This window comes from Nipponia nippon, unplaced genomic scaffold (genome assembly GCF_047370975.1).
Source record: "Nipponia nippon isolate SJK-2023a ecotype South Korea unplaced genomic scaffold, ASM4737097v1 scaffold_4, whole genome shotgun sequence".
NCBI lineage: Eukaryota > Metazoa > Chordata > Aves > Pelecaniformes > Threskiornithidae > Nipponia > Nipponia nippon.
The window spans coordinates 8,744,741-8,759,373 of NW_028262358.1; the positions used below are offsets into that span (position 1 = coordinate 8,744,741).

A 14,633-nucleotide genomic window follows, 5' to 3' on the forward strand; every position below is an offset into this window, starting at 1 on the left:
TCCCTCTGACAATGCAGAATTACGAAGCAGGCTTGGACACCAAAGATTTCTCTTTTGCATTTCACTAACCGTGCCTCACTGTCTGAATCGTGCCCACCTGCCGATCAATCGTCTGTAATTATCAACAAGGTTTGAGAGTTCTTATATCCAAGTTTCTCCTTTAAGCAAGCAGGCTGACCTAGACCCAATATGCATTTTTAGAGCTATGGTGAGATGTGGAGGCCACTGTTTATCACGTTATTTTAACTCCATTTAGTCTGCCTCCTGCTATTGAGAAAAATCAAATTAACTGCAGCCAGAGAAGTTACTTTGCATTACAGGGGTGTTTTTCTCTTCCTTAAAGCAATTTCTAGGCTAGTCGGAATAATAACATACCAAAATAGAGCCATAAATGATGGTCAATATAATATTTGACAAATTACTTCATCGTTTTGTTCATTATAAGCAGTACGATAGCATTTAAATACAGAATAACTATAAAAAGGAGCGATAGGATGTATCAAAGTTCATGTAAACCTTTCACAGTTCTATAAAATTATGCAGCTTTTGGATTTTAATCTCTTATGAAAACCGGAAACTAATATAGCCAGGGCATCTTTCTAAATATAAACCACTACCCGCATAGCTCAGCATTATCAACCAAGGAAAGAGGGACAAAAATTGGCCCAAATAGCAAAGAAAATAGATTAAGTTCTCTTTGCAGGCTGCAGAAAGGCAGAATAAGATGGTGCAGAAACAGCATACACCAACCCAAAGGATACAACTATCTCACATGTAAACCAGTCGAAAGCAAATAAAAAATAAATATGATTTGTAGATGTATTTGGAAAATAAGCATGAAAAAATTGTAACATACCACATCCTTACAACCTTGATTTTGCTCCCTTGCTCGTCTATCCCTTGCCCCAAGATAAAAATCTCTGGCGGAAAAATACCAGTACAGCGTGGCAGATCATGGTCTAAGACAAGGGTATGTGCTGACCTAGAGAGTCTATGGAAAAGTTTAACACATACTCTCTACACTTTTAGCTCATGATTTTGCAAACTAAACATTAATTTTTTTCATATAGTCTCAGGTCATGGTGCTTGGTTGTTTCTTTAAAGAAATGGCAACCACTGCTGGGTTTGCAAGGTCATGTCTTCAAAGCTCAACACATTAATCAATCTTCATCAATGCATGGCTCAAATCCCACTTCTCAAAAAGAAGGTAAAAAAGGAATTTTCTGGTGCTCTGTGGGGTTTATTTTCCTTTCAAAAATTATTTGGGATTTGATTCATTATCTTCCCACTGGGATTTCTAGCAAGGTTAAGGTAGTGTCCCTGCAATAGTACAAGGTGGGCGGTGCAGCAGACACCACCTTCGCTGTGGCTGTGTACAGCCTTGCCCCACTCCGAATGGCATTCCTGCCGATGCCACATTGGCTATCAGGCCACTTTGACTGCGCACTGAGAAGTCACAACACCGGTCGACTTAAGCAACAGAAATAGCTTCAGAGAGGAAAATTCACCATAGCAGTTTTAGCAGCTCTTCCCGAAAAGATTTGCTTGCATACGACCTCATCCCAGTGACATCTGGCAGCATTTATGAAACATCCCCGTCTCGTGCGGCCAACTGATGCCATAAATTTCAGTCACCCTCACCTTTGAGAAATGCTAATAATGAAAACTCATCAAAGAGCAGCAATAATTTCTACTGCTGACTAGATGGATGCCTTTCTGACTACTCAAAATTAATGGCAGATCTCAGGGTCTTAAAGAACAGCTGTCACAGGGAAATACACCTGCAAACAAATTCGCAGTACGCCTCTAAGTTTGATTTGTTACAGATATAAAGTGGCAACTCTCACAACAAACTGGGCTGATTACAAGGAGAAGTTAACTAGCCTTCTGCGTCATTTAAAGTGATAAACCCAGAGAAAACGCAGTTCAAATACGCAAATGGGAAGCTTAGAAGGAACTACTTAGTCCCCCCTCCAACAGTAAGAGTGATTGAGTCACATAGGTTATACATTTTCACTTATGTCTAGTCTTACAGACGTTGTAGAACTAGTTGCTTTATCACAGGATTAAAAACTAGCTGTAAGCCTCATACAGATTTGGGATTTTCCTCCCACTATTAGCGTCGTCACTAGGTAAAGCTTAAAATGACAGATAACTAATTAAATGTAATAAACTTAAGAAATATGTTTTCAGGAGCTTGCTTGGCAAAGGATTTTGAATCTGCAGGGCAGAAAAAAGCAACTACGGGGACCAGAAAGATCACTATTACTATCAGTTTCACAAGCAATACCCTATTTAGTACTGCTCTGGAGATCCTAGAGTCATGGTGGTGGGTGAGAATAGATATTTGTTTCCAAGTGTAATAAAATTTCTTGATCAAGCGCTTGAAGATAAATGCTTAGCAAGCAAGACCCTTGTATATACCACATACACGTGAAAAACTCGAAGACACACTCGATTAAAATGCCATGGTGTTGAAGTCAACATCATTATTCGGGGCAGGGGAGAAAGCAGGGATGTATTTAACTACTGCAAGTATTTGGCTTTGGATTACATGTCAGTAATTTCACAATTACTGTCTGTCAGATGCTTTCTAGAAGGCTACAATATTTCTGTCCCCAACAAGCACTACATCACTGAGCCTGCGTACGAGTGATGCTGCTCCACCTACACAAGTTTTAGTAACCCAGGAAAGCAGGGGAAGGCTAAAAGACCACATGAATTTTTTTTTTTTTTTTTAACAACATCCTTACAATGAGTTATAGCACATAAGAGCGTTCAGGTACAATCAAAATGGAAATTATGCTACTCTACATATGCAAATAAAACCCTGCAATACAGTAGTTTGCAATTACTTTAACAATACTGGTACTATTCAAAAATTAAGCTGAACTTAAAAGCAAAGGTATTCTTATTTATTCCCTGATTTAAAAATAAAATTGGAGTTAGAATTGAGTTTACAGCGGGTAATTTAAGGATTTAATATACTGCTGAAGTGTTGCCATAATTTTTTCCAAAAAAAGACATAACAAGACTAGAACATGCAGTGTTCAGATGCAGTTTGAAAGAAACTCAACGTATGCCATAGAAAATGCAGAGTGTACACACTAACAGCCTCAGAGTGCCCCCAGTGCCAACAGCACAGCACAACACAAATCAGTACAGTATCATTAATACCCAGTAGCAGCTAAAACTAAGTATTATAGAAAATAATAGGTTCAATACAGAAGAAACTGGCCAAACAGAACTGTAGCTTTGATTCTTTTTATCATTCACGGCATCATAACCATTTATAGATAACCATGAATTAACTGAATGTTTTAACACTGGCTCCTGAAGTTTGGCACCTGTGAAAAGTGTGCTTTTTCATCTTACTTGCATTCACATCACCAATATCCCCATAACAAATTTTGTTTTTCTAGATGTGGCCAGACAGCTTGCCCTCCGCACTATTATTTCTGGCTTTGGTTCCGAAATATGCCCTCCAGTAAACTGGACAACGTCCTCCACTTTCAGTCTTCTCCTCTTGACATTTTCAATTCCATACCTGCAGCTCAATATTTTTGCTGAGAGCCACTGCTTCTTTATGTTTATTTTCATATTAAACCACAAGAGATTGTATCTTATTGATTTTTGTCATGCAGGGATGTCTAATAAATTTTACTGCTTGGGCTTTCTTGCTTTGGGCTCTGTAGTGGGATAGACAATTCTCTCCTGTAAGATGGAGCCTTCTGTATGTTCTGTGTTGCAGAGACAGATGGTAAAAGACCCTTCCAGATTTTTTTTTTTAATGTATTTACATTACAGCAGTCAAGAAAATATCCTGAGAGACTTACAGGAAGATCTCATTGTGAATACAAAACCAAAGGCTTTTAGAAACTCATTTAGAAACTACACTATCAGCTGCACAGGTCTGAGACACTTGTTTTCTTCCTTTCTTCTAAAGTCAATCCATTTTTAATTAAGAAATACTATTATTTTCACCATATTGAGTCTGAAAGCTCACTAGCAGGAACATGATAATATAAAAGAGACCCTTAGATAAAAATTGTCTCTTGTAGATTGTAACAACGCTAGCCATAAGGTTAGTTTTGGGGGGGTTTTTTTTTGGTGTTGGGTTTTTATTTTAAAGCAAATTCACCATTTAACCAACCTAACTTATGTTAAAAAGGGGGGGGTATTTCCAACGGAACACTGCAGTTACAATTAGTGCCTCTCAATGTTTCAATGGTAATTGGCCTCTCTTGGATGGACCCTGGACCTGACTTGTCACCTCACCTTGCCAGCTAATGCCTGACTGTCAAGAGGAGCAGTTACTATCACCATCCTGGCCCTGCGGAGGTACCGCTGGACTGTGCCCTGGCCACCGAGGTCCCTGCTGCGAGCTGTGCTGCAGCCACCCTCAGCTCCTGGCTTGTCTTCCCTTCTGGAACAGCCCCAACCTTGCCGCTCCCCGGCAGCGGTGTAGGATCCTCCAGTGGGATGGGAGACTCACCTCGAATGCTTTGAAATGCCACGTGACGGCATTGATCTCTCTACAGTGAACGCAAATGGGGCCTACGGAGACTAGGAACTGTGCTTCAATTTCACCTTTACACCCCAACAACTGTTGTCAAATACAGAGGCAGAAAACTGTTTTTAAGGCGTTTTTCTTTCTTCCAGGCTACATCAGTCTTACCTGAATGGGGCTTCCATCAGTTAACAGTCATCTGTATCTTAATCCTGTTTAGATAAGAAGTCACTCATTTGCTTAATACAGCAATGCCAAAATAAACAGCTAAATATTCTTACTGTATTGCAAAATCTGCAACCTGTATTTTCCTGTTCTTTCTCCCAGTGGTTCCAAATGAACAGATAGAGGACAACCCTGTAATACCCTGCTCAAAAGCCACCACGTGCAGCTCAAGAGAAGCTTGGTATAATCCTCCAGATTAGGCAGAGAATGAAGTTTATCGTAACAGCTTTGCATCTGCAGTTATGTCAGTAATACCATCTATATCTGTAAGGAAAAAATGCAACAGGCAGCACAGCTGGAACCAGACAGTTTTTGCTACTATCTACACTATTTATTCAAAATTAACCTGGGTATTTTCACAAAAACTAGAGATACAGCTGGGTCATCGTATTGTAAATCAACTGAAACCAAAGGATTTGACTTGAAAAGTCTACTTAATCTAGCAGCATATCCCTGACCAAGACAGTGAGAACAAGCTGCTCTTCACAGAACCCTTAGAAGACAGCGAGACTGTCAATAACAGCTAATGATTAATGGAGCACAAGTCTTAAAGTCCTCCAAAGCCAGGCAATCATTAAAAAAAAGAAAGCAACAGCAAAAACTCCAATCCTTCCCTCTGCCTTTCACTAAGCAGGAAGAAAATGGAGACACGAGATTGCAGCCTAAGACTTTCCCCCAGTCTCCAGCCAGTTAGGAGCAGCTAAGAAACAGCTGAGTCTCAGCGAGCACCTAAACCTCAAGTTACATTGTCCAAGAATTTTTCTTCTCAGAGGCATTCCACTCTTGCAGACAGCTGTTATCCATCTGAAACTATTTTACTGATAACACAACACGAACATTTTGATGTCATGCAAGTTCACTAGATAATTGAACAGAGCCTTGAAAATTCCATTATCAAATAATCAAAGCAATTATTCTGTCAAATGGGTCGTGAATTATGAGATGAAGGACTCGCCTCACTCGAAGTGCTTCTTTTTTCAATTTCTGCATTACTAATGTATAAGACTTTTGCACAGCACAACCAATGAAACCTGGCATTTGATGTCTGCCTGCCAGTTAATCTTGTCTCGTGCTGAATTTATCAGAAGACCTATAAAGCTAACGGTATTTTCCCAGAGAACCCTTTGGAAACTCACAGGTTTCACCAGCTACTCAGGACAGACCAAAAAAAACAGGCCTCATCATCGACCAAAACACAGGAGGGAAGAAGTGGAAGGAGAAGGGATAGAAACTATTTCTGCAGAATTGCCCATACCAAGCCAAGAAAACTGCTGCACAAATCTAGCCCGCAAAACAAAAATAATCAGAAACTAATCCCAAAGCCAGGCTTTCACAAGGCTCTTACACATTCAGATTCAGTTTTACAACGAGAAATTCACACACTGAATTCATTTTCCCACTAGAAATAGATTGGGAATTGAGTATTATGCTGGAAGCAAATACGCCAGGGGGTTTGCTGTGTCTCAGATGCTCCAGTCCTGGTTAGCAACTATGAATTCAGAGGGACCACATGGAATAAACACAGTTCCCCGTAATCGAAATTGCACTGAACTACGTGATACGGTTAGCAGCGATGTTTTTCACACTTTACTTCTGGGAAAAAATTCTCCTGATCATTTGTAGACTGATGTACTGAGCAAAGTCCTAAAATTTCTTTTAAAAATAGCAGCAGCCAAAAGCCTCGTGCTGCAGAAAGAAAGGCCAGCTGAAGCATTTAGGGATCTACCTCTTAAATCACTTCTGTAGCTAGTGGCAAACTAAAGCTGATATGGAAGTACTACGTATATAAACCTGCAGGCTTTCAGAATGCTCTGAACATAATATAATTAGGAATGGGAGCTGGGAATGTGTATGTGACAAAATATGCCTCCTGTGTGTGTACTTCCTGGCTGTTATAGGTGACAAGAATATGAATGTTAAAATTATCTATACCACAATTACTGTAATTTGTACTGAATGAAGGTGAAGGCTATAATCACATGCTTGCATAATAGTATTATAAGGTTTACACACAGTTATGGATTCTAAAAATTACTACTTTATTTTTTCTTTCAATATTTATGGAAAAATACATTACTAAGGCTAACGAAGTTCCAGGCTAGAAAGCAAAAATTAAGGTCTGACTTTAGTTTAGGATTTATATTTCAAAAACTATTTTCTAAATGCTTTTCTATATACTTATAATTCTGCCAGAGGTATTATTTTAATACATATCATGGCATTTGCTATTTACAAGCACATCAATGCTGCAAACAATTTTCATTTTAATCTGTGCCCAAATGTACAGTTTCCAGCAAAACAAAAGCTTTTAGACTGTTCTTGCATTCTTGGTGTTTGTCCTAAGGTTGTCATATTAAATTTGTTACTCTTATTATGGTTTTCCATTGTATAAAAAAAAAAACTGCAGTACATATTCTTGATTATTTAAAAAAAAATTATCCGAATTTGCTAGTTAATACGCAGAAACATCCTTCCAGTCTAGGCAGAACACATCAATGAGTTTATTCCTTCATTGGATTAAATTTTCAAATACAGAAATAAATCTTAAATTATTGTCATAGACTATGCTCACTAAGAGTCATGGACTTCCTAGAGGCTAAAAGAACCTGAATTAAGAATCCATACACAGACAAACCTAAACTTTCTAAAATAATGAGATAGCATTTGTACCAAGATTTGTACCATCATGTTCATTACTATACGCTACACCCTGCTCTCTCTAGCACATGTAACCCGTGATTTAAATTGCTTCTTGGTCACAAGAGTTTCTAAACATAAATCTCAAACATTGAACTTGTGAATGGATTAGGACTTTGCTCACCACAGGGTCAAGGCTTTCGCATAAGCACTGAATGTTTCAGAACAAACTCATTTTAAATATCGTCTCAGAAGTTTTTAGTTACAATTACTTACAGCTATAGTGCTTTACGCTACTTACAACTGAACACTAGGAGCATCCAAAGGTCCAGAACTTTGCATTCAATGTGAGCATACTACCTAAATCTTATACATTAATTAAATATACAGTTACTGATGCCAGTAAATGAGAAAATCCAATGGTAAAACCAGCAGAGCTTCAGGCTGGCCAGCTCTGATGCAACAACCTTTCGACTTCTGCTGCCAAAGCAGCTCCTAAGCTCCAGAAGCTCAATAGTTACATGGCAACTGGCTCGCCGGCCCTGCAAGCCAAGCACCTCAACGTTATTGCTTCCTCATCCTTTTCCCTTTCAAAGTAATCCCAGGAGATTAACACAAATTTTACATTTAATGAAACGCTACAGCTGCACAGTTACAAACCAAAATTGGAGCAGCCAGACAGCCGAGATCCCAGCCGCAATGCTGTCCTAAGTGCTCTGCACAAGTCTGCTGCCTCACCGCTCTGTTCCTCATTTAATTTCTCTATTTGTATTCTTCCTTAGGAGGGAGAACTCTGCATCTCTGATAAGACTTTTAAAAATAAGTTAGTAATTGCTTAAATACACAGAAATTGCCTAATTATCCTTGAGACTACGGGGGGGGGCGGGGGGTGCGCGGTAAAAATCCCCAAACCTCTACCAACCATGTCTTGAAAGTTAGTAAAAAATTGCATTTCTCTGTCAGTGATCCTGGACAGTGATCCCAGAGAAAATCTCTTCCAGAATCCAAGGATGCTCTCCTAAAATTAATAGCTTCACCTCAAACTCATCCCTTCACCATTATCTGTGCCAGCATTTTGTGTTGAAGATTTCTTCCACGTATTACTTATCAAGAGCACCAGATGTACAGACCATTTAAAAAGAAAATGGAGATCCTTCCCTGGCAGCCACCCAAAAGAGGAGTATGGAGGCAAAAGGAGAGGACAGCAAGATCAGTCAGTGGTGGTTAAATGAACAGCTCACGCCTCTTCATTCATCATTACAGAGCTGAATTACTCCTAAACCATAAATGGTACTAGAAAAGAGCCTAAAAAGAACTTAAGAAAGGATTACAAAACTACTGTCATATTTTAATAGCAAACATATACATAAAGTTGTGTGGTTGCGGGCAGTATGGATGGATGAAACTAGAACTGGCTTCACTGAGATACAACATATTTCTTCCATCTCTTCTCTGAGATACAAAACACTTCCAGTGTCCACTGGACAGACTACTTTGTGTTTTGAAAAACCTGAAATATTGAATTTTTTTTTTAAAATAAGATTGCAACAATTGTTCTGAATTCAATATATATTCAAAAACATTCACATACTATTTCTGAAAGACTCGAGTTCCATGCAATTCTTGCAGGTCTGCAAAGCAAAGAGCAGCCTGCTAACTCCTCCAGCTGACAAGAGCCTTGAGTTCTCTCAAACAGAATGATACTCCGTCAAAGAGATTTCTGATAAGCAGAGGATATTATCTTCAGAAATAAAAAGAAGGAATATCTGACTCTCATCGACGCCACCGATGAGAGCTTTTCCTCCAGAACACTAGACAAGAAAAAAAAAGTGGAAACCAAACAGCATTTTTTCCTAAAGGTTATAAAACACAATCTTCACTGTCCAATACTTAATGTACCTGAAAAACCCTGTCATCCAAGCAACAGTCTCTAATCGTAACCTCCAAGATTCATGATATTGATGTGTTACTGCAATATATCGCACACACTCGTTTCCCCAGTGGGAATAGCAGATGGGGGCAGAGGCAGATCACCTGGTAACTTTGGCTTGAAGGTTTAAGTTTACATAGACGTTCCCGCTGTTTCAGATATGGATATTATGCATCCTTTCAGTCATGTAAGATGACAAAAACCAGACGTGTGGAAGGGGAAGCTGGCTCAATTACAACCTAAAATTCTTTAATAATTATAAACAGTCCTTTTGTGCTTTAGACTGTGAAAGATACAAATACGTATTTATATACAGAACCCATATATCAAATACAAATCCACAAATTATTACATTCTGTTAAATAAGCTAGAAGTCGATAGCTTTAGCACTCCTGCAGAAATCTGGCCTACACACATATGTCCCTATCTCCATGAACAAACCTATAAATGCAAGCATACCTTTTAGCTTCTCTTTGGCAGCTCTCTATGGATTTACTAATATTTTAAGTCGAGAATCATTATTAGTAATAAAAATGCCTCTATAGTAGGCGCTTCCCTTAATGCCACGTAGAGACTTCTATGCACACAGAAAGAGGTTTCAAGATTTGACAGACAACTCCATAAGCAGAGCCTACAGCGAAAGCCCCGCAAAACCTGGCTGAGACACCTGGATGCAAGAAGGGATTAAGGACATCCCCACAGATGAGGGACTTCATAAACTTTGGATTCGGGTAGGGAAAGACAAATAGACTATTGTTCCTCTGCTCTCCTTTGAAAGAGAGAAGAGACAAGAAAGTGGTAAGAGGAGGAGAGCACCGGTCATCGCAACAGTGCATCCCTCAAACTTGCTGAACTCAGAGATGGGAGAGCGAGTTTTCCCTCACAGCAAGATGGGGATCAGGAAGGGGAGGTCTTCTGCAGAAATCAGCACCCCAGTAATATTTCAAAACCATGAACTGATAGGAAAAGATGAAGAAGGAAGAAAAAAAAGGAGAATCTTACTCTGAAAGTTCTCACTTCCCTATTAAAGAGCCCATTTGCTCCTGTTTCTGACTAATGACAAACAAAAAGTATATTCATTACAGAGACTACTGCAACTGAAAGCCAAGTACGGTCTTAATTAAAATTCCAAAAATAGTAAGAGAGTCATTAACAATCTAGCAGCATAAGAAAGCTGAAGCTGGGCAAATGACAATCACGCAGACCTAAAAAAAAACCAGGCACTGTTAAAATGCTGGTACTTATCTGCCTCTGGCACAATCCCACCCTGCTGCAGCTTCTTCAGTCTTTCAAATTTTGCATGTGACACATTTCAGTTAGATATCCAGTTGTCAGCAGCCACTTAATTACATTAGAAGAAACGTGCAGGTATATAAAATATATGGCATATTGTAAGACTGGAAGACATTAGACAGTGTCTGCTTCTGAAAAAGATACTTTCTTTTTTTTAAACTTTCCCAATAAATCAGTTTGCCAATACATTCCTTTGGGAATTCAGTGGCAGCAACACGAAATGCAAGATCAGCAAATTATTAAAATACTGATGTAGTAACTCAGAGCTGAGCAACTAATGAGCTGTAACGTTCACTTCTAAAAGCAGGACACTCATACATTAAACACGTCCACAGTATTTTCGCTGCTCATTATAAATATTAATTTAGAGTTGGAAGGTGAACTATGCAAAATAAGATTCAACTCTGATGGGTTCTGATAACATTGGTTTTAAGGATTAAGTTTCTTTGGAATAATATACAGTAAGTAAGGACACAACTTTGCCAAGTTTGGTATTAAAATGCATTTTAGCATCATGGTGAATCCCAAATTAGGTCAATGACAGATGAGCAGAAGCAGACAGATGATTTTCACTTTACCAAACAAACTGAACTCCTACTCACGTTGCAAAACTAATCCAAAATTACCATAAATTAAGGCTATTTTAAATAAAGGTAAAAATACGGGAAGCCATCGATCATTCACATATGTAACATTGATAATTAAATTCCTTCAAAGAAAACAAACACCAAATCTTTACTGCAGTGTGTGATATCATGTGTTTCATCCATCACAATGTACTCTTCTCCTCGGATAAACAAGGACACAGTAGTTTGTAGAAATGCTGATGAGCAGAAGAAGCCAACTGTGTATCAGCTAGGTTTCCTCTGCCCACAAACTTGCTGTTTCCTTGAGGTGCCCTAAGTCTGAAAGCAGGAGTGAACACAACACAACAGCTGGTACTATGTAAAATAGAGAAGACAACATCATTTGCTGCAAGGGTTTCCAAAACAGGTACTTAAGTGACAGTACCTATCTAAAAGCAGTAGATTACACGATCAAATGCTTATCTCTCTTCTCTTGAACTCTAGTGTGCTTTGTACTTAGCAAAGATACACATACTTGAACCTCACTGATAATTTATTGAAGGTTGTTGTGAAGTGAAGGCTTGATAAAGGCTGGAAGAAGATACTACTAAAGCTATAGATCTATTGTTTCAGAAAGTAACATGACTAAACATTTCTTCCGAGTATATTAGAAGGCAAAACACATGACTATGCTTCTCCAAAGAGAACGATATTTTAGGGAAAGTTATACTGGCAAACTTGTAAGACTTAGCATTTGTCCTTGAGAAGGGAACAGATAACTTAACAAAACATACTATAATGAGTTTCCTATGTGGAAATTATAAATTTATTCATCTGCATAGTTAAACCAATAATTCCATTAATGTACTAGATGTGAATCTCAATAAGTTTACCTAAGACACAGACATATGGCAATACAGAAGTGTCAATAAGAAACAAACTGGCACATTAAACTAGAGAATGTATTGACCTTGCAAGCATGACCACAGAGGGAAGAAGCTAAAAAAAAAAAAAAAACAAACATATATATATATATATATATATAGGCAATTTTCTTTTGCTGATAGGATACCTATAAAGTGAGTGGTGTAGAGAACAGAAAATATGGATAGAATCCACAGGAAAAACACTAATCATGAACTATTAATTACAACGAAAACAACTTCAGCTGGGAAGACTCCAAGACAAAGAAAACTACGCACCTTTGCTCTGGGCTGGGATTTTTTCTCAGTTGTATGCTCTTGGATGCGGGACTTCATTTTGACCTAGTAATACCACTCCTACGTTCTAACGGTTCTTCAAAACAAGCAAACAAAAAAAAAAAAACCAACAGAAAAACCCCACCCCCTCCTGTAACACCAAAAAAGCCCAAATTTGTATTGTGAGTCACAAATGCTTGATGAAAAAAAGTGACATTAATATGCTGCAGCACACAGGACATTTTAATAATGGCTTTAAGAACACCAGATTCCTCCTGAACCTGATTACTACAGCCTACAAAGCAGCTGCTCTCCCTCTGACATAACTGTAAAAGCCAAATTCAATTGTTCTCAAGGTACTGTCAGGACCAATAAGACTCTGAACAAGGCCACTCGAACGCATTTTCCTAAATGAGGAAGATCACCCACAGAAGGATTCAGGTGGCCCTTTTTTATTTCAACTGGATGACTGCCTAGCTGCTTTTTCAAGAGTTAGGTGTAATTAGGATATTACTGTCAACAGGCTACAACTCTAACATCCAAGAGGAAATGGCAATTCATTCAAATCAAAAATACGATACTGATGTTCATTCACAAGTAATATCGCTAAAAGCAATTGTGGAAAGAGAACATTTCAATTTTCCACTCAAAACTCATTTTTACCTTTTAAAATTTTCTGACAATCAGAAAAGATGACCTAATTCTCTCTCTTTTTTTTTTTTTTTTGTAAGCTTTCCATTAGATATTTGGTGTGTGGTAGTTTCAATTTCTGTTTTTCATACTGTTTTGGAATGGGTCTTAAGTCCCAGAACCTCCACCAAACACAGATCTACATATTTTACCCTTGAAAACACAAGGTCTTTCCATGCTCAATTAGTTTTTAGCTTAAAGAATATGTCAATGAAGACCAAGAAAGCGTTTGCACACTATCGCATCTTTCTCTTTCTTGAACATATTCATGTTTTTTAATATATTGCCCATGAATACATGGCCCAGGCTTCTTTATTTGTGCTAACTCTCAAATAGGGATCACTTCAATTGCTTGAATGATTTACTACTTCTAATATCCAAGGGAACAAGTAGAAAGGAAGCAAAATGTTAATAATTAAAAGTTAGATGTGGAAACCAAGAACTGTAATTCTACAGACGCTCAGTCCAACAAACTAAAGCTCTGTCAGGCACAGCTCCTCATATCCTCCATGCCCAGAGTCTCCGAGGTGGTCAGAAAGATCAATTTTCCATTTTGCAGAAACCTGGAAGCCACTATTACAAAAGGGTATCTGTGGAACAACGCTCTTCTTTTAAATGAGGAGTTGTCAGGATGACATGATCTGACTGCAAGTACCTTGCAATGAACAAAAGAGCACCCTCCAGGGAACGCTGCCAGTCAGCGGTAAAGGGAATTAATGGCTAGAGGCAACACATGGAGTCACAGTTTCACTGCGGCAACAGCATGAAACATCCATCCTGTACCTAGCAGCCTCGGAGCTTTAAACTGCTGAAGGGCTTGCCAATCTTACTAGAAGCACACGGCTGAGGGGAATATTGGTTTTGAGTAAACATCTTTCAAAAAAACTTATTTTCAAGTCTCTACCTCCACCCTTTTCTCTAAAAGAAGTTTTACCAAAACTTACCTCTGGGTACTTCAGTTTTAAAGTTTTATGCATTTCCCGAAAACGACTGTACCGCCTGAATACTGTCCATGTCTCATCCAGGACTGTTATCTATATCAGCCAATATAAAAAGAAGAAATAGAAGTAAAACCACACAATGTGTAACACTAAAAACCATGCAGTATACAAGGTTATGAGATTAAAACAGGCAATTCTTCATTCCCTTAAATTTATAAGCTTTTATACATTTACTTAATTTTTCTTTCATTACAGTGACAGAACTGTATTTAATAAGGAGCACTGACTGCAAAGCAAAAAAACTGAATGCATTTATTTCTTATTCCGGAGTGGTTTGACAAGGCTGTAAACACATTAAAGTATCCCCACCCATTCCTTGGTGCAGCTATGCAGCTCACAGCATTCCAATCAGTGGGTGTCCATTAAGAAATGAATAACACCCAGCACAAGCATAGCGTAGCCTCTCTATACATTCATAGAAATGTATATATTCTCATATACACAAACACACACACACAAATAATAAATACATGTTTCTCGGACACACAGAGTTCATTATCACATAGAATGGGATTCCAATTTGTAGGGTAAAAAAATTATATATCCCAGCTTTTAGTAGAAGATACCCCTTTAAAACACTCG

At 38.4% G+C, this 14,633-nt stretch overlaps 1 protein-coding gene across 2 annotated transcripts in view; it reads right to left on the reverse strand.

Annotated features, from left to right (window-relative positions):
• KIF16B (kinesin family member 16B) overlaps positions 1 to 14,633 on the reverse strand; it is a 141,871-nt gene that overhangs the window by 25,757 nt on the left and 101,481 nt on the right. For both annotated transcript variants that reach the window (XM_087776536.1, XM_087776535.1), the window contains one exon: positions 13,995 to 14,084. In XM_087776536.1, coding sequence (XP_087632662.1) covers positions 13,995 to 14,084 — 90 coding nt within the window. The remainder of the gene's footprint in view (positions 1 to 13,994; positions 14,085 to 14,633) is intronic.